Source organism: Thermobia domestica, chromosome 8, assembly GCF_964235325.1.
Source record: "Thermobia domestica chromosome 8, izTheDome1.hap1.1, whole genome shotgun sequence".
Taxonomy (NCBI): Eukaryota; Metazoa; Arthropoda; class Insecta; order Zygentoma; family Lepismatidae; genus Thermobia; species Thermobia domestica.
Genome location: NC_137461.1, coordinates 237,996,587 through 238,018,276, shown reverse-complemented (window position 1 = coordinate 238,018,276; position 21,690 = coordinate 237,996,587). Strand labels below are relative to the sequence as shown.

Genomic DNA, 21,690 nt, shown 5'->3' with positions numbered 1-21,690 from the left:
AGAATGCTTTAGGTGGTTGCTGACTTTCGTAAAATTTCAAGATAAGACGGTTCAGAAATCATAATCTACGCCCTTCACGAACCATATGATTCCTGAGTTTATCAAAAGTTGTCTGCTGCCATAGATATCCACGCTTGGTTACTCTCGTCATATATATCAGTGCTTCATTCTTTACATTTTCTATAGCACTCGTGCACACAGCTATTATTTATAAAGTACCCTTCTTTAAACTCTACAGCACTTGTGCACATAAACATACTAATAAAGTGCCCCTTCTTCAAACTGTCTGGAGGACTAGTGCACACAACCATCAGTTATGGAATTAATTTCTTTAAAAACTCTTTGCAACAGTCGTGACCACAACCATACTAACAAAGTTCCCTTCTTTGAAAACTCTCTGCAGCGATTGTGCACACAACCATCACTAATAAATTACCCTTCTTTAAACTCTCTGCAGCGCTCGTGCACACACCTATCACTAATAAAGTTCCCTTCTTTAAACTCTCTGCAAGACTCGTGCACACAGCTTTCACATATAAAGTTCCCTTCTTTAAAGTCTGCAGTATTCGTGCACAGAAGCATCACTTGTAAAGATCCTTTCTTTAAACCCTCTGTAGGATTTGTACACACAGCCATTACACATGAAGTTCCCTTGTTTACACTCTTTGTAGCACTTTTGCACACAGTCATCACTTATAAAGTTCCTTCATAACCCATACTCATACTACGATGAATTGCAACTGAATTATGCCCTTCTGTTTGAAAAAAATCATGTTATATCTCGTAATTCACACTTGGCGGCGACTTCGATTGCACTGCGTATTTTTCCCAGCTAGCTATTCTATAAGATAGAATAGCAGAGACTCATCATCGGTGTAGTGATCAGCGATGTCCAATTAACAATTTCTCTTCTCCTTCTTTCGTAAATTCTTGTGATTCTCCTGGTGGATTAACAGAGGTTGAAAAATAATATATATCTCTAATATATTGGCAGTGTAAACTTATAACCTCTATATCATTAATGAAGTTCTAATTATAAAAATATTATCAAAATGTTTATTATTCTGCCTGGTTTACACTGGTTGTAAAGTGTTTCCAAAATATCACGTTTAGAATTAAAATCTAGAACATTTGATTTATTTACAATGTGATCTACGAAGTCAGAATGTCTCCATACTGGGAAAATATTTTTTTGGATTATTTAATACCTATGTAATTAAGAAGTAGTTAGTGTGTCCTAGATTACGAGGGATACCTTATTTAAAAAGCTGATTCATCCATTCAGTTCAACCTGGTATTGCAGGTTATTCATTCCCAGCAGCTTCTAAAAATATAGATATCTTTCCAGGGTGGTATCAAATGCGTGAAGTGCTGGGATTAATCAAGCATCTCTTGACGATCTCATCAAAGTATTTTTATTATTATTATTATTATTATTATTATTATTATTATTATTATTATTATTATTATTATTATTATTATTATTATTATTATTATTATTATTACAGTTAAGGGTTTGACAACGGTAACTATATCTATAATTTCCGGTTTTCATAAACTCGCATTCCTACCGACCACGCCTAGTTTTGACAGCCAAACATGACATTGTTGGGCACTGCAACGTACAAAATATGGTCAACACATGTTTGTAATAAACATGTTTTTTAAATAATAATACTGTATTAAAATCAGACGGCATTGTTGCTGTAGGTTAATGGATTTGTAACCGTTTCTTCTTAGTCTGAAAATACTTTTGAAATCTTAGTTTTTTCACTATAAAATCTACTACGTTATTAGCGTTCAACGAAACAATGCAATCGATGACACTAACTGATGTAAACGAAACAATCCGCCTTATGCAGAGTCGTTTTGACAAATGATTAGCGTCATGCTAAACGCCCGACTTCTGCAGGAAGCATATCTAAGTCGGACGCTTTAGTATGTCACTAATCATACGTCAGAAGGACTCTGCATATGGCCCAATATGCCTAAGTGTAGAACCCTCATACGAAATTTTTAAGGAAATGTAGGAAAATGCAAGAGATTTGATTGTAAATTTAAAATTCATGTCGTACAAGAACCATGCAACTTATTGAGGTGAAAATGTTGCTGACATTTTGCTTCGTAAGTTTTTCATTATGACATTTACGCAATAATAGTACAAAGTACGGTTAACAAGATAGAGCCTAAAATTATGATTAGGCTAACTCTTGAATACTAACTTTCGATTGCCTATAATAATGTCAAAAGATAAGGCATATTGATAGAGTATGTCGAGCTGAACCAAATGAGGTGCTAGGGGAATAATTCTCGTACGCAAGGGCGCCGATCCCTCGGAGGGAAAGGGGGCCTGGTACCCCCAAAGCTCATGTGGGCCTCCATTTATTTTTATGAATATATATTTTATATGTATTTTTTATTGTTATATGTATTGTTACCTGTATTCTTTTATGAATCCCCCCCCCCCAAATTTACAGGGAAATCGGCGCCCTTCGCTCGTACGTAGTTCTTAAGGGAATAAAACGAACTTTTCGGACACTAAATATATGTCATTCGTATTTTAAAAATGCACGCGCACTCCATTCAAACCAATAAAAACCGACAAGTTTTAATTTTCCTGGGCGAAATCGTTATGTAAGTAGTGTGTATGTAGCACATTCCACCATTACCTAATACAGTAGTTTGTATCTCTTGTTTTTTTTGTTTGTTTTTTTTTTTTTTTCATTAACGCTAGCACATGTACTCTCTTACGCGCAACTACTTCTAAGCAAAATATGCAACGAATCCGTGGAAAGATAAACTAAGTGCCCACGAGAAATTGAGAAGTCTAACTAAAACCAATAACCCAGCGACGGCTCGTACTATATGTTGCATGGTTGTGCAACCGGATATTCTTTAATACTAAAACTATTTTTAAGTATTAAAGTAGTGTATCAGTAAAAAATAAACCTCTGCTCTTGAGCGCAAAACAGTATTGATGCATTTCTGAAAAAAAGTCAATTAAAAAACGGAAAGAAACAGAGAGATTTACATTTCCGGTGGCAGCGAACGTTGCCACTGGAAGCAGTAGCATTGAGCATATGGCAGCGAGCTCCTATCTCTTAACATGGGGAAGTGGATTTATTCTTGCATCGTTCCTATCTTCCCGTATAGCTCTCTTGCGGTTGCCTTTCTTCCGCAACTGGTCGGCTTCTGTAATAGTTACGAATTCCTCCGCTTAGCAGCGCTTGACTCAATTGATAGGGGAAGGAGATACAGACGCTTGGAAGAAAGAAGTTATTCGCAAAACATAAACTCGCAAAGAGCAAATATAAGTCTGGTGGTAGCAGGGACGGATCCAGTCTGAAAGTTTGGGGGGTGGTCGTTCGAAGTCAATAAATTTTATTTAACATTTATAATACAAAGGTGAAAATTCTTGGAATAAGATTTATTTTTTAAAAAATCCTATTCTGGGGGGGTCGATCGAGTCTCGAAGAAAATGTCTTACTACTGGTCTAATTCCTAGCTCTGTGTCTTTCGTGCACATTCTGTGTTCGATTTCCGGCGGAGAGCATAAATTAATATCAAATCATTCACTTCCAATACTCATCTGTCTTCTTTAGCTTAATTTGCTGGAATGTTAAACTTTTTTTTTTTCATTTTCGAACGAAAACATCTTAGATTTCATGCTTCTTTACAGACAAAAATACATGGGTTCTGAAAATGGACTTTTTGTACCGTATATTTATACAAAGAAATGCTAACAAAATGCATACTGTCGGAGGAGAGAGGTGTTTCTGGACCCTAAAGAAAATAAAGCGGAAAATATTTGCGGTAGCGATGCTTTCTATTCAGAAAAACTTGGTGAGCAGCATTTCAGATTTCAATAGTCAGAAAAAATTGAAGCCCAAAAGATCGAAGAAAGACCTTCCATTCTAAAATAATGCATAGTTTATATAATTAAATAATTTTGTTTGACTACGTCCATGCAATTTTCTTGCTTTTCTCTTCTTTCCGGATTAACGCCATTATTCATGGCTTGCAGCAGATACTATATATTCAATTTATCTCGTGTTCAATAACATGAGTGTAGAGGTTTTGTATACGTACATTGATAGTGGTTGTTTGAAAAAAAAAAGGAAATAGCTTATATATTAAATCAATATTAGAGAAATAATTTAATCAATAACATACAAATAGAGCTTAAAAGACTTCTCTTCATATTTCCTGAATATTTTTTGGATAAGACTCAAGAATGCTGGGGGAGGGGAACACTTGCGCGTACCTACATACCTTTGATATTGCAACATTGCAACCGGTGCTTGTACAGACTATGAGTCGCTACTGCAATAACCTACGAATTTAAGTACAATTCGTCGTAATACGTTGTTTCTTATGATCAAATTATCTCTATGCTCCACAGGGAGCACAACCTGAAAATACGACTTCCAACTTCTACATGTAGTGAGAAAATTTGAAAATAACGACAATTTACATCTAAATAAATGTAAAAGTTTAAAATTATTACCAATTTCTTCAACTAAAATGTTTTTATTTTCCATTGTAAACTTTGAACTGTATTGCGAATGTTTTCAACAAATCATTTAAATGATTTTTTTCTATTAAGAAATCGTATCTTTTTTTTTAGTAAAATAAATTGGTCACATATCTGTACATCAAATGATTCAAAAATTATGTTCTATTGGTTAATAACGCATACAGATCACATTTCTCTACATTCAAATCATTATATGACTCCGAAGATGTACGATGCTGAATATGGGGTTTCGTTATTCTCATTATTATTATTCAACAGTCTATGTTGTAGAAATTTATAGTGAACACTTTCACTTCTATGCTCGTATCTCTCTGCAAATTCCAACTTTCTGGCAATGTTGTGCCTTTTTAAAACAAGTAATTTGCATTGTAAGAAACAAAGAAGACAATGCATTCGAAATACGTGATAAATACATCTTCAAACATTCGGTTGTACGATCAGTACATTTATTGATATTATTGGGTGGAATTGCTACAATATTACCCCAGACGAATGCTCCTTTACTTACATCAAAATATTTTTTACAATAGAAATTTGAAGTAGAAAATATGACAAATTTGCTCTGTATTACCATTGACTCAATCCTTGCAAATGTTCATGAAATACGTGATTTTCGCTTCATGAAAAAATGTACAAGAAGCTCCAATATGGAGAAAATATGAAACTGTTGTTGAGTTTAACGCCCTGTTAAGAAGCGAGGCTATATGAGACGTAGACCTACTGATTAACGTGGAATCCGAACCACATGAGCTCCCGGCGGGAATTGAAAGTGGATCTCTCACGCCAAAAGCGCGTATGCTAAGCGCTTAGCCACGAATAAGCTCAACATGAAACCGTTTATAGGTGGTTTGCTCTACTATAGTTGAATATGATACAGTCTTCTAGAACTTTGCCTTTCACAGCAAGATAAAGTTTGTGCTTTAATTACAAATCCCATTTGTTTGTTTGTCTCTTTATTTAAGTTTAACGTGGTGTTTCAACACCGAGGCTATAATAGCCTAGATCAGCGTTTCCCAACCTTTTTCAACTTGCGGCACACTACGGGTGTAACTTGAATTCTCGCGGCACACTAATAGATATTTATTATTATTATTTGCCAAGGCATATATAAAATAAAATATGTTTTTTTATGTTTTTTTTTTTTTTTTTTTTTTTTTTTTTTTTGTAATTACTGATCTCCTTCTCACAGAGATGAAAGCTCGATCACTGGTTTTCTTCTCTGCTAATTCATTATGCTTATTTTTATTCTAATTTTAAAATAGAAAACAATTGCAAAGAAATATAGGACACAGATTTTTAAAAATACGCTTTCTTTTTCGAAAACTGTATCCAACCTTTCACTAAGAACGAAGATCACCAAATAACGAACGAACAAATACTTTTAACTTTGCTGTTTTAACCAAAACCGATGCATATTACTGCAATCACACAGCTTGCGATGCGTCGAAGTCAAAATACAGTGTTGTTCTGTCATTCACATGCGAATGAGTGTTATACGAACGTTCACTTGACGCGTACCGTACAAGTGTTTCCATTTCTCAGTGTTAGTATGACTCTTAATTGAAGCGTAACATAGCAGTTAACTGTGGAAATGTGTACGAGCCGAAATACTGTCTGCTATATAGTAATAGACGTAGAATAATATACTGTATTACAATTACAGTATTTTTTTTCCATGGTAGAAATTCATAGTAATGTGAAATACAAAAATATACATTTTCTCCTATGTCTTGCAATTTGGTTGCTTTGAATTAATAATTTTGTTTCGATTTCCTCGCGGCACACCAGCGGTCCATTTGCGGCACACCGGTTGGGAAACGCTGGCCTAGATAGTAATGCCTACGAGGCGAGAAATAAAGTTTTCTTCCCTCGGCTCGTAAAATTTGATCGAATTCTCGTCTTGTCTTGATTCTCGGAAAGCCTTTCTAGTATCGTCTCTAAAATTTATTCACTCTTCTTTTGTAAATGTAGTATGCGTGTATGTATAAAATTTATCCCCTAGCTTTCTATTTAATTCCATATAGAAATCATCAGAATTTTTCCGTCACCCCGAGAAGCTTACAAAGGGCGTAGCATTTAAACCATATTTATTATTGAAGTTAATTGTGTAGTGACTTACTTAGGTAGAACATTGGCTTCATATTCGTCAGTTCGTGGGTTCAATTTCCGTTGCCGACCATCCTGACGGGTTTCGCAGGGTTTTCCTCAGTCATACCAACAAATGCCGGGATGGTACCTACTAAACAGGACCTGGTTGATACCTTCCTAAATCCTTTCGAATCTTATTGTTGTTTTTAGATTTCCAGTAACAAAATGGCCTCTGAGCTATATCTAGTGATTGTTAAATAAATAAATAAATGATAAATGCTCTTCATTATATTCGCACAACCACTTTATCAACTTTTTTTTTTTTTTTTTTTTTTTTTTTTTTTTTTACAATGAATCATGAAAATTAAAACTGATTCAGATCTAAGGCTTAGGTCAACTAGTGTTTCCTACGAGGCCAAAGAAATGTCGGATCACGTCTAGAATTTGAAAATGCAATTCCAGTCTCGTTTTTGATAGCGGATTCCAGGCGAGATAAAAAAAAATGCTCATCTCACGGGCAACACTAACATTAAACGTAGATTTATAGCTTAAGATGAAATCCGAACCACAGTAATGCGTTAGAATTTCAATCTCGCCTTCAGTGCGAGCGGTCCCGGGTTCGATTCCCGGTGGGGACACTCTGTCGAGGAAGTGTAAAACGCTTTTTCAGGCCAGCCACTCTGAATGAGGTTTCCTCATTCACACCAGGCAAATGCCGGGGTGGTACTTAACTTATAGGTTCCATCCTAGATTTTCAATGCTCTCTCGCCAGAAACTCCAACCGAAAGGAGCGAGCGCTCGTTGCTAAATCATCGGAAAAGGATTCGAAACTTCATATAAAAGCTAACGGAAAGAGAGAGGTTTGTGCTTATAGTTGCATGAGTGTTTCAATTATATTGAGTAGTATTGAGTATAATAGGGTGCCGATATTACTTAATATGGAAAAATTATATTTATACCTGCAGTATATCTTCCCTCACTGTCGATATGTTGTTGTTACTTGACGATTACCAGCAGTCAACTTCCCTAATAGTTGCGAATTTCTCTACTTTGCAACGCTTGACTCGACTTACTTTTAGCCTTTACTAACTGAAATGTTCGTCCATTGCATCAGAATATAGGTTTATGAAAAGCATTTGAACCACTTCCACCCTTAAGATACGCATTTTGATGAAAGTATAACGTACAATTCTGTCTTTTTTCAGGGTAGAGCTACAAGATGGCACACGGGAGTTTGGACTTTCCATCATCTTTTTTTAGCGGAGCAAATCTGTCTTCAACTTGGGAGGGACGGGTAAGACCGTTCCCATAACTTTTTTTTTTTGTTTAGAAAAAAAAAGCTATGTTCAAAATATTTATGAAGTTGAAAAATAATGTTGTGGAGGATCAGTGGAGCAGACTTGTCTTCAACGTTGGGAGGCGAACAGATTTGAGGCCAATTCTGGGGGGAAAGGCATCAATTTCATCTTATTTTCTTTTGTGGCAATCGGACACAAATCACATTTCTCCCTAAAATTCACATTTCAATTCGGATTATAGGGGGGACAGTCCCCCCAGTTTCAAGATTGGACGGGGCATGTCCCTCTCATCCCTCCCGGGATTTGCGCCAGTATTTATTATAAAAGATTCTTCTTGTATACAATAGTAATAATATCACAGATAAAATACAAGTTCTTGTAGGAGCCCAATGACCATGCGTCTTAGAGCGTTAAGAACCAAGGCTCTTGCAGCCAAGGTGTAGGTAGGTGTCCCTCAAATATTTGTCCTCAAAAGTGTCTCTTACAGAGAGGTTACTCAAATTTATGTTTATCACATCATATGTGGAAATTATGTGCACTATACAGAAAATACGTTAGTTGTAAATGGAAATATTGGTTGCTTTCTAAATACTGTACTCAAATTCAAATTAGTGGGACAAATGATGCAGAAATATTACTCTATACACAAAACAAGGTTTGTTATGGGATGTGTTTATATGGACGTGCAGTATATACCATAGTGTTTCACTGTGAATTTTCAAGTTAAAATTATATCTCTATAAAAGTGCCCTAATTCGCTTACTGACTGCATTGTAATTGAAAGAAATCCAATAAGAATATGCAGAATTATTTTCATGTTATTAAATACTGAAAATGTAAACAGATTAACCAATTACAACAGTTTATGAATGGCTGTAGTAGTTGTCTGTCATGTAATCGTGCGAACACTAGAAATAAGGAAGCATATTTGTGGCATCTATGGCTGCGTAAGTCCATCACATATAAGGGAGTTACGAGTTGGGATTTAGATTTTTGGTCTGTCGGCCTCTATAGCCATGTAGCTCGTTACGTATGAAGGATGACGTCCGTCGGCGAGGATACTATCCGAAGAAAGAGAAGGAAAAAATGATTGGGGAAGGAAAGAAGCGGGCTGGGGCCTGTAAGTTAGGTACCACCCCGGCATTGGCCTGGTGTGAATGAGGAAAACACAGGAAAACCTCATTCAGGATGGCTTAACTGAAAAAGCTTTTTACACTTTTTCGACCGAGTGCCCCTGCCAAGAATCGAACCCGAGATCGCTCGCACCGAAAACTAGAAAATTAGAGACTATGCTGCACGGGGCCACATCTCATATAATAGATGACGTCTCTAGATGATCGCATAATCCGGCGAAGTGGAGAAGGAAGGAAGTGACCCGAGACATGTATGTTACGTATCATCCAGCATTTATCTGGTGTGAAGGAAGAAAATGAGGGTGACTAGCTCGAAAAGATTTTTATACCTTCATGACCAAGCGTCCTCTCCGGGAATCGAACAAATGACCGTTTCTGCAGACACTATTTCTAAGTGAAACTTGCTTGTAATTCGTAGACTGGTTAGAATCAATTGAATATTTATTTTCAAATTGCCGAAAGTAATTTGCGTGCAAAATACCTATGAGCAGAGAGTAATTCATATTTTGTTTGAAGCGGTTACTCAAACGGTGGAGCAAAAAAGATATTGTTCGTGTCCATACCAGAGAGTATTCGTAAAATAAAGAGTCCTCTCACATATATTTATGCCAGAACAAATAAAATATGTTAGTATTATGGAGTTATATGCTGTTGAGTGGTGCCCGTTAGGGGAGGTTAAGGGAAAGGTTTTGTGTACTATGAAAAAATTGAAATGAAAACTTTCAGTTTAAAGTCCCACGATTATACACTTTAAGCTAAGGGAGACGAATGATTAAGGCAAGTCAATGATGAAGGAACAGTTGGCAGAATAAAATTGTGGGAGGAAACAGAGTGCCCCGAGAAGTCCCACGGACACGATGCTGTCCACCATAAACTTACGTGGGCAGGAAATGAACCAGGGATCTCACACACTGTAACCGTTTTCCGGATCTGCCCCTCTGGTGTCCCACCGAGTACTTTCAGGAGATCTGAACTTACCTGGTTAAGACATTAAAGGCCGTTTCCAAACAGGGATTATAGAACTTTTGCCGGATTGCCGTTAGGCCTCAACGATGAGATGAGCGTCAAACACAGAGAGGTTCGGATGTTTCGTCTCGGAATCTTCACTGACATGCAGATGATAGCTCAGACCAAAATACACAAAAATATCATTCAAACATAGAAGGAAACACATTAAATAGAATGATACTATGCTTATTTATTAAACGCACTAAATGTAAAAAAAAAAAGAAAAAAAAAAGCTATATAGAAGGAAAATAATCACAACACTAAACACTGATATGGGCATAGACACTTGACTATTTCCACAAACAAAATTACACTTGTTGTATGTTGAAAAAAAAAGTCAAACATATGTTATGAATGTACAAGTGTTGGGAACACTGATAAATTGGTAACTATGCCATCTAGTATCACAGTTTTCAACGCGATATTCTGTAGATACGGTTTACGTCAGAATTCAGGGAAAATTGAAACTGGTCGGACCTTTTGACCAAGTGTTGTTAAGGTTATAATAATGGTGTATAATATTTATCCGTTGTTAACAACAAATTATTGTGATTTCTGGAAATAAATTAGTGTTAAACATCTAAAATTGGGTGAGTCTATTCTATGATTTTGCTATTTTGAGTTAATTATATATTTAGAATCAGTTATAGACCGTCAATCAATTAATTTGACAACTGTAACCTAAAGATTAAATTGCATTAAAGTCAACTTGGATATTCTAGCTTTTGTCTTAAAATTTAAAAATATATTTCGATATCAGAAATATTACTTGAACCTAAAATTATTATTAGAATTAGTTATAATTATTAATTCCTGAAATTTCATGAATTATAGTTTGAGCTCTTGGGGTAGTTGACTACTGGAACCATTATTTGAGTGTTACATTTTCTTGTAAGCTGTTGTACCGATTTCTTGTTCTATTCGAAAATAATAATTATCTAAATTTAAATTCAAGATACTTGTTATTCAACCTAAATAATAATTCGTATTTGGATATTCGTTAATATTTTTGGTACGTGGAAGTTAGGAGCTGGAAATAAATAATTTATTATCGCTTATGCAGGTTAATAGCGTTAATTAGAAGCTGAGTGCTTATACCTGCTTATATACTCTCTTAGTTTTTTTAATGCTTAATACTCTCTACAATAATATTGGGGGTGGCGTATTGTGACCCTGACCAGTGACGATGCGATATTACTATTTTAATATATTCCTTTTTGTTTTCAAACGCACGTTACACACTTCACATTTCGCAAGTTAATAGCCCTTTGAATCACGTATATAGATGAATAGAAGTTTCTATTTGGAGGCCTCACCACAAACACTTTTCTCACATCTTTCACTAATGCACATGTTGTTTACACTGTGGGGTAACACTAAAGTAATCCCACGACATAAGTTCCTAGTAGCTGCTAGAGGAATCCGTATCCAGCAGAAAAAATACAGGTAGTCACAATGTGGAATTAGGACATTCGAGGACCCGTTTACTACTTATACGCACAGGGTCTGCGGACCCGGGACTTCACTAAAGAGGGCTAGATGTTGCACAAGTCTATGTTCGGTTATGAGACGCACACCCCTTTACTTAATTCTGTAGCTACTTAAACCAACGTGTTCGCTATCTTGATACGTGGAGAAAACCTCCTAGAATCCAGGTGCTCTAGATATGAGTTGGATTGACCGACTGATCAATGTTGGCAGTTCATTTTAAAATGTAAATAGGTGAAACCACCTGTATGGATATGCAAATTAAATGTCGAAAGAATGTGCGTTAATTCACAGTTCACTGGCCACAATATATAAGGAGGGGGTGAGTAGTACGAGCGTGAGAACTTCTAGATAAAATTGGCTGAACGACATTGCTTGTCGACGGTCTGACTAGGTTGCACCTGATCTGCTCTCGCCTGCCAGTATTTCCATAAATAATTGAAGAAAGCACTCAATTTCGTTCCAAATAACTATAGAATGTAGTCTTTGCATATTGATGAGTAAGGAAGAAACACTGAGAATCCAAGTAATAGAAATACAATTATCATACATATAGTTCACATACTGAATGTGGTTTTTGTTACTCACTAAAGTTCTCTCAAGGTGAAAACACGTTTCAGATATGTGTATGAGTGAACGATAAAAGACTCTTTCGTTCTTGATTCGTGGGAAAGAAATCAGTTACTTGCAGCTCCCACCGAAGAAAAGAAGTTATTTGCGTCACAGAAATGAAATGTAAATTGAAGAATGATTTCCGTCTTTCCAAAATATACAGAGCGTCCAGAAAAATTACTTATATAACCTGGTGACGATTATAACACCAAAGGTAAGCACTCTAGTGAATTATGTAATATGAACAAAATGACCTCAGATTTGGTGAAAAATTCGTCCAGAAAAGTCGTCCTCAAGAGCAAACAACCCATTCTAGATATTTTTAAACAGAAATGACATACTGCTTACTATGGGGCTGTTAATGATATATTTATTTTCTGAAATATAAATCAAGTCGCTTGAGTTATTTTTATGACATTCGTCCAAAGACAATTTGTCATCAAGAAGTTTTTGGAAGTTTTCCCAAAACAGAACAACTTATATTGAATTATAGGTTTATTAATGATAGACCTATATTCATTTATGAAATATAAACAAAAACATCGAGATTTTTCAAGAAATTACAAATTTTGACTTTGACCCTCCAATAATTTACGCTTATTTTAGGGGTTAGAATGAAAATTCGAAGAAACCTTCTAAAAAACCTTAGGTTTAAAATTTGGTTTGAGCAGTATGGTTTCTAGACGAGTATATGTGTATCGGACTGAACGAACGGACGGATTAGTAGAGACAGAGAGAGATTGACATCCAAAAGTCACGTTGTTCGACATGTAGGGAGCATTAAATGTCTAAAGCCGTTGAAATCTCGAATTCAAATATATTCACTATCACCAAAATTACTTCCACTCTCACAGTCAGTTCAAAGCAAAAATGTACGGAAATAAAATAGCATATGAAAGAATATCTGATTATAAAAGATATGTAAAAGCTCCATTAAGAAACCAAGGGGGGCACAGTATTTTACAGTCCTTCGGAAATCTGTATTCTTAGTCACATCAACCTGCAAAACTACATTGCAGTAGCACTATTTTGGTAAAGGAACAGATTTCACATAAAAGATGCAGATAGCACCATGTTTCGTCTCACTGTACTTTCCGAGATTTCGTCTTTAAAGAAGCTCAGTGAACTTCAGAGACACATCCTCGTTGGAATAACAAATAGAAGGCATCTCAAAATTTGAAATTTTAAGTTTACAGGGTGTTAATACTTATCGGTCGCTCCGCCTTCTAAAAAACTCGAAATCTCAGGAATGAAGTCTCCGTTGCCTATGATTCTTAAATATTCTTACAGCGATCTCATAAAATTAGATAAACAATCTTAACGTCAGCAATGCACATTATGAGTTACGCCTACTGGTTATTCCAACGACAATGTGGGAGGAGAAAAGGAAATTTATCGCTCCTACCAGGGATTGAACGTAAACATCCCAGTTTATAGTAATCACGCTACCACCGCTCTTCCTGGCCTTTTTTATATTATTTTATACAAATATAAATGGAATATGCTCTGCTTAGATTTGATTTGAGATTAACGTTCCTTCCAGCAACGAGGTTATATAAGAATTAGACCTGTGACTGATTCCTACATGTTTCGGATTTCAGTGTTGATTTCTATAAAATAACAATTGTAAGAGATAGAGAAGAAATGTTTCTGATGTGTATTAATATTCGATGAAAATGTTACATCTCTCACATTATTCCGTATTACAGCCTAAATTTATAGTTCGATCTACCCATTCCAGTTTGTTTATATTAGTTACAACTTAAACATAAAGTGAAGTTTCGTTTGTTAAAGTCCTTCAATGGATTTGTTCTACCAGAAAGTTTTTTTTTTTTTTTTTTTTTTTTACTTACTTAAGCAAAATGAGATGACAAATTGCAAATTACCATAAACAATAAGTCGAGTAAGAAGCCTATGTGATAGCAAATTTTTAACGGATGATTTTAAAGGCCTCACACAGCAGAAAAAAACACTACCGGGAACTTTGAAGAGCACTGTCTAACACAATGCTTTATAAAAAAGAAAAAAGAAAGAAAAAAACACCAAATATAGAGATCCTATTTTGGTAAAGGAACAGATTTCTTCCAAATATATATATAAATGTGGGCCTCGTGTAACTTCATATGTCTTCTCATAAAATGAGAATAGCACCCATTAAATGTAAATGTGAATATTTTCATTTTCCTATCCTCTAGCAATTGCAAAGCAAAAATACATCAGAATTGTCTGGTCCGTTGATTCTCACCGAGTTTGATATATATATATATACAGGGTGGTTCAGTAATGTTGGACAGCCCTGAATAAATCGAAAACCAGAAGAGATATTAGCAAGAGTTTGGTGGATCCAGATACTTGTGGAAGGGGGACGTCTTTTGAGGTACCACACAATGTTACCAGATCAACAGTGTTGCCAGCTCAGTACAAAGTTGTATTTTTTTAAATGGAACATATAGAAGTTTATGCCATCAAAAGAATTAGTACAGAATGTAAATACCAACAAACGAAACCGCACCTGTCAGTGTTGCCAAATAAGGAAGTTATAAAGCTTCAAAGATCAAGAAATTAAAGTGTCCGTAGAGCAAAAGAAGCAAAAAGGCAAGAAAAATAATACTACGAAATGAAAAGGAGTAACCGAAAGAGTAAATCAAAGAACGTGCAGCATCCAGTGAGTAACAGGGTTGCCACAGCAAAGGGGGAAAAAATTTAAAATTTTGCAGTTGCTATAGGAGGAAAAGTGCCCATATGACATAATGCTGGAAACACCATAGAAAGTTCATGTAAGATTCTGGAATCCTAATAGCGTTTGTTTGAAATCAATATCTCTAACCGTTTCCGAGATACACCAAAGGTGTGCGGAGTTTGCAACACTGCATAATAATTCCCTCGCCCTCCAAACTACAGGAACGAGTAATGAAAATGATTACGCCCAACAAAATGTAAGAACTACACGGGTCTAATCGTTAAATCAATTATGCAGTGTTGCAAACCCCGCACACCTTTGGTGTATCTCGAAAACGGTTAGAGATATCGCTTTCGAACAAACGCTATTAGGATTCCTGAATCTTACATAGACTTTCTATGGTGTTTCCAGCATTATGTCATATGGGCACTTTTCCTCCTATAGCAACTGCAAAATTTTAAATTTTTCCTCCTTTACTGTGGCAACCCTGTTACTCACTGGATGCTGTACGTTCTTTGGTTTACTCTTTCGGTTACTCCTTTTCATTTCGTAGTATTATTTTTCTTGCCTTTTTGCTACTTTTGCTCTACGGACACTTTAATTTCTTGATCTTTGAAGCTTTATAACTTCCTTATTTGGCAACACTGACAGGTGCGGTTTCGTTTGTTGGTATTTACATTCTGTACTAATTCTTTTGATGGCATAAACTTCTATATGTTCCATTTAAAAAAATACAACTTTGTACTGAGCTGGCAACACTGTTGACCTGGTAACATTGTGTGGTACCTCACAAGACGTCCCCCTTCCACAAGTATCTGGATCCACCAAACTCTTGCTAATATCTCTTCTGGTTTCCGATTTATTCAGGGCTGTCCAACATTACTGAACCACCCTGTATATAGATAGATAGATAGATAGATAGATAGATAGATAGATAGATAGATAGATAGATAGATAGATAGATAGATAGATAGATAGATAGATATACAGGACCGCAAAAAGCCTAAGAGTTTTGGGGGGTCATGACTATATTTAGGGGGGCCAAGTAATTAAAAGTTATCCTACAAATTGTTTTTTGTATTGATAATAGCATTTTATATTAAGGTCTGAAGGGGCCACGAGAAGTTTAGGGGCAGAACCCCCCTAGTACCCCTCTGGTTGCGGGCCTGTATATATAGTCGCTATATTTAATCTATGATATCATTGAGCAATTACTAGGAAATCTGTGAAATAAGTTCTCCATATTTATCACTCATTCCTAGATATTTTGCACATTTCTTCATATCATGTTTTCGTTGAGAGATTAAAATAAACTTAAAAAACATCTCTTACAAATATTTAAATCGAAAACCAACAATTTTTCTTTTGCCTGATTTTCGTAAGTGAAAAAAGATAATGAAAGGTAATTTACCACAATAATAGATAATGTTATTCTACACCTGAAAATACGAATCGGAAGAATAATCAGTGTTGCCATCCATAGAAATGAAGTGTGACCAAAATTTGAATTACCAAAAATCTTGGTTAAGTCAGAGACTAGAAAAATAAACTCTACTGTAATTGATGGCTCATCATGATATCTGTGTTTCTTGTTAACTACTTTTCAAATATTATTAGTATTTATTTTGTAAAAAAAAACATGTATTTTGTATTAGTATTTACTTTGTAAAAAAAACTTATGTAAGTTATTACAAAATAAATACAAACAATATTTGAAAAGTAGTTAACAAGGAACACAGACATCATGATAAGTCATCAATTACCGTTGAGTTTATTTATCTAGTCTCTGACTTAACTAAGATTATTGGATAATTCAAATTTTGGTCACACTGTCATTTCTATAGATGGCAACACTGATTATTATTCCGATTCATATTGTGAGGTGTAGAATAACATTATCTATTAATGTGGTAAGTTACCTTTCATTATCTCTTTTCACTTACGAAAAACAGGGAAAAGAAAAATTTTTAGCTTTTGAAAAATATTTAGTAGTCTGCTGCGTCTTGGAAATTTAGAGTATTTTCTCCATACTTCTTTTCTTCAATTTTTTATGGGCGAAAAGCTTGAGCCATTTTAGATTACTGCGATTACGGCGAAAAGCTTGAGCGATTACTGTGTCCTGGATCGATCAATCATCGATTTACTCATACCTACCCCTTGCTCCACGCATTTCAGCTACATAGTTAATATGAATTATGTTCATAGGAAATTAAATTAATAATGGTTTAATCCAAACTGCTACTTTTATACTTCAAAGGTAGAATGATATCTTGCTTGTAATTCTCAATATAAGTAGGGAGTACAGGATAGTTTTATAAGTGTCATCTAGGTTTCAAACAGACTCAAGTTTCGTTTTATTCCCGGGTGGTGGTGGAACCGGGAGGGGGCGCGGAGCGCTGATTGCAATGACTCATTATACAAAACTTTCACTAGGCAGCTTGCTAGACAAACATTGCAGTGACGATTGTCCGGGCATCGCGCAATGATGATCCAAAAAGGGGACGCGGTGCTCGCGCGCCACTCATTGAGGAGTAAAATAGTCCCTAATGAAACGCTTGTTCAAAGGCTGTGGAAAAAAAAAAAGGTTCTAAAATGTCTTTCAAAAGGAAGATTCTGAGTGCGTTCTCCACTTATTGCAGATAATGTATGCGTTTCCAGTTCAAGGTAATCCTGGATTGTCTCGTGTTGAACATCATGGCTTTCCTCAATGTCGCTCCAACATAAATACGTATTATGAAGCACTGCAGTCCACATTTTTAGTTAGCGAACCAAATATTAAAAAAAAAAATAAATAAATAAATAAAATGTCTCAAGTTTATTTTTCAGACCTGCACCCCCCTCTCAAAAATTCCTCGTTCCCCCCCCCCCCCCAGTATCGGCTGTAGCCAATTTACAGCTAATAGTCATAGCGAATCTTTTGATATGTTCTTAATCGTTCTTTCCATAAGGAACAGTTTTTCGTATTCTCTTTTTCGTCCTGTACGCCCTGGAGCACTGCTCCACTCGCTCCATTGTAGTTACGTCACTGCGCTGCAGCATAACGCTACTAGAATTAAATATTATACAGGGTGCGGCACGTAAAACCGGCCCGTCGTAATATTCTGGTATATTGTGTTTTTGGCAACACTTAAATAATCTACCTTCCTACCAAGAGATGGCGTGTCAAGGTCGGGTCGACTTACGTAACCTGCAGCAGTCACGTGCAGCCGCAGCCAGTGAAACTTGTCGAAACCAGTTGAGAAAAAGGCCACGTTGTGTTAAGCCGGGTGAGTGTCAGTGTGTGATAATGCCGTATTCGATACCCGAGCGTGTTGCCATTGTTGAAGGGTTCATTCTCACTGGATCTTTTGTGAAAACAAAGAATTTGTTTCGGGAGAAATTTCCAGGATGTTCTGTGCCAGCAAAAAGCACCATTCAGGAATTGATTGAAAAATGGCAGCGTACAGGATCGGTTCAAAATGCTCCCAGGAACAGACGACCATCTGTCTGCACACCTGTATTAAAGATGCAGGTGGAGGAGATAATGACAAGAAGTCCTCGAAAGTCAACCAGGAGATTGAGTCTACAGGTTCATGTGAGTGAGAGAAGTTGCAGACGTGTTTTAAGGGGACTGAAGTTAAAACCGTACCGGATAAGTGTTGTGCAAGAACTGAAGGAGCCTGACCTGCAGAAGAGGGTGCATTTCTGTTCATGGCTGTTGAGCAATGTTGCCAGTGGTTTCTTGGATCCACTAATGCTCATCATGAGTGACGAGGCGTGGTTCCACCTGTCTGGGTACGTAAATTCCCAAAACAACCGGTATTGGTCTGCAGAAAATCCACACGCAATCCACCAGGTACCCTTGCATGATGAGAAGATTGGTGCTTGGTATGCCATTTCCGCCACACGCGTTATTGGGCCCATATTCTTTGAGACAACAGTGAACAGTGACGTGTATATGGGAATCCTGGAGGAGTTTTATACACACTTGACCGAAGAGGAGCGTCAGTTATGTTACTTTCAGCAGGACGGTGCAACATGCCACACATCAGCTGCATCATTGTCCCTTGTGCATGAGATGTTTACACCAGAGAGGACAATCAGCAAAGGCTTGTGGCCTCCTCGGTTACCAGACTTGTCCACTTTGTCCAGACTTGTGACTTTTACTTATGGAGACTGTTAAAGGGAAGAGTATACGAAACAAATCCACACATAATTGAAGAACTCAAGACCAGGATCCAGGATGTCACCAATAGCATTACAACACAAGAACTGACAAGGGTATATATGAATCTCCTTAATCGTGCTCACATGTGTGTTGAAGTGGGCGGAGGACACTTTCAGCACCTGCTGTGAAGGCTGCTGTGAAGGTGAGTAGTCATATTCAATACATTACATTTCATTTATGTGTTGTAGTTAATCATATTCAATACATTACATTTCATTTTATGTGTTCACTTTACGGGCCGGTTTTACGTGCCGCATCCTGTATTAAGTGCGTAACTGACATCAGCAATATCTACCTGTATATTGTAACATTTCTTATAAATGGCTTTCAGCCCATCGTAAAAATCTTCCTATTTTTCCTAAACTCATACTTGCTGCGAACAAAGCAAGAATAATTTCTGTCTACATTACACTGATGAGAAGGACATGACGATGTACCATCACTTCTTGAAGCATTAAAATTTCCAGTAGCCAAGTCATCCACTACTGAGGAGCTGTGATCCTATGATGACGACACCTGCGGGCCCGCTTGTACACCCTGACCAGCCACCAATACTGGGCTTGCGATACCCCACATCATAAGTACCTTATCTGTCTTTACCATGACGGTATAGTTTCTTAACTCAGGACCTCTGTCAGACAAAATCTGTTGTCACGTGGAGCTGTCCTGGTTGCAACAACATGCAAGAAGAACATATAGAGCTTCATTTCGAGACCAATCATCTGAAATTCATAGAAACAAACTTCAAATTCATAGAAGCTAACTTTAGATTCGTCATAACATTATAACCTCAACATTCCTGTCGACCAATTACAGTGAATCATATTAATAACATCTCGGAGCATCGATTGGTAGAGAGATATTTCTACCCATATGATATTTTAACATCGATTACATGCCTGTAGTCTTGAAAGATTTCCCTTGGAAAAGCCTATTTATTACTTGTGTATCCTCCTTATCCAAAATCACTCAATTTTTTCTCCCGTATAAAAATGGTATTGCCAATCGGAATGGGGTTTCGAAATTTGGATTCGGCGTAAAAGATACATTGAAACCATACACTTTGGTGCGTTGTACAGAACTTCTTTTTATGTGGCTGTGTTATTGAAACCGGAAATGATAGTAGATTGTTGTAACTTCCTGTTTTAGGAGAGGTATTAGAGTGCAGGTTGAATATAATATTGGAATGCTTAATTGGTTGCATAAAATAGGTGCTGGCTTTCTATTATCGTTTTTTTCCCTATAGCGATCAAAGTTAAACAGAAAGATGTCAATTTCCAGAACTTCCCGACTGAATAGGGTGCTAAGGGAGAAGATCATATGTACTCTTAGAACATTCAATCGGTTCACAAAAGCGCTTTTCGCTGTCTCTTGTTCTATGTAGATCATTTTTGGTTTATATAGATAAATATTGAAACCGAAAGTATGACATAATTTGTATCACTTCTGGCTTTAGTAAAGGGTTGAGGCTGGAGATGAAATGTATTTTGGGGACTTTTAATCGTTTGCAGAAAACCGCTTCTCGCAGCCTATTATCGTTTTTGCTCTATAGTGATCAACGTTAAAAACCGGAAATGATTGATTTCTATCACTTTCGGTTTGAAATACACCTCCATGAATGATTCTGATTCCTAGCTGATTCTTGGTCCTGATTCTTGGTTTATCATCTACATTCTGCCCGATATTAATTGTGATCCACAAAGTCCGATATTTTGTCTTTCGGACTGACGAACAAAGTAAATATATAAAGGAGTTATCTAATTATAACAAACAATTCTATAACTATAACTTTATTTAGTGAAAAATTTTAACCATCCGAAAGGAGATCCGGATTTCTAAAGGAAATGCAGTTCGTAGATAGGGATCAATAATTGAAATTTTATTCCCAAATACAAGGAAAGGAGAAGACGAGTTAAATAAACACATGTGAAAATAACTACGACATAGAAAAAAAAACAGATTACTTACTTGCAGCTATATACATTGGCCCAGATCCTTTAAAATACCAAAATAGAAACGTTCCATTTAATTTGTATTGACCTCTGGACTCCATGGAAGGAATATAAAAATTGAGTACGAATTTCATCTTCTTTGGTTCAACACTGAAATAAAAAAAATACATTAACCAAATCTGACATGTTATGTAACACGATATAATTAATTTCCACTTCGTAGCTTGAAATCATGTACAGAAGTTTAATGCTATAGAAGAAGAGGAAATTAGTATGTAAGCATAATCGTAAAAAATCGTCTTTCATTTTAATTTTTTTTCTGTCAAAGACATCCTGAAATGGCTATTATTTATAGTAACTATTTATTACGTTTTCATTATGTTTAATCAATTGATTTAATACTTTGTGCATAGCTACTAACCAACGCACCACATTATTCCACAAGCTTGTGTAACAAAGCAAGAAGTATCACATGATAAACTTAATCCAGATCTGATAAACTAAGTTAAAGTTTTCTTGTTCTCGAAAATGTGAGTCAAAATTTCATGATTCGTTACTCATTAATTTCGAAAGTGTTCCGTATAGATAGTCAAATCCTAAAACTATGCCAAGTTTAATTCCGCCCGGATGAATTCGGTTTAACATGTACGATATATATATATATATATATATATATATACACAAAGT

The 21,690-nt window shown here is 36.1% G+C and overlaps 1 protein-coding gene across 1 annotated transcript in view; it reads right to left on the bottom strand.

Annotated features, from left to right (window-relative positions):
• The window catches only part of LOC145691964 (uncharacterized), a 59,159-nt gene that overhangs the window by 12,264 nt on the left and 25,205 nt on the right, over positions 1 to 21,690 (bottom strand). The window contains exon 4 of the mRNA XM_081767261.1: positions 21,020 to 21,153. Within this exon, the coding sequence (XP_081623387.1) occupies positions 21,020 to 21,153 (134 nt within the window). The remainder of the gene's footprint in view (positions 1 to 21,019; positions 21,154 to 21,690) is intronic.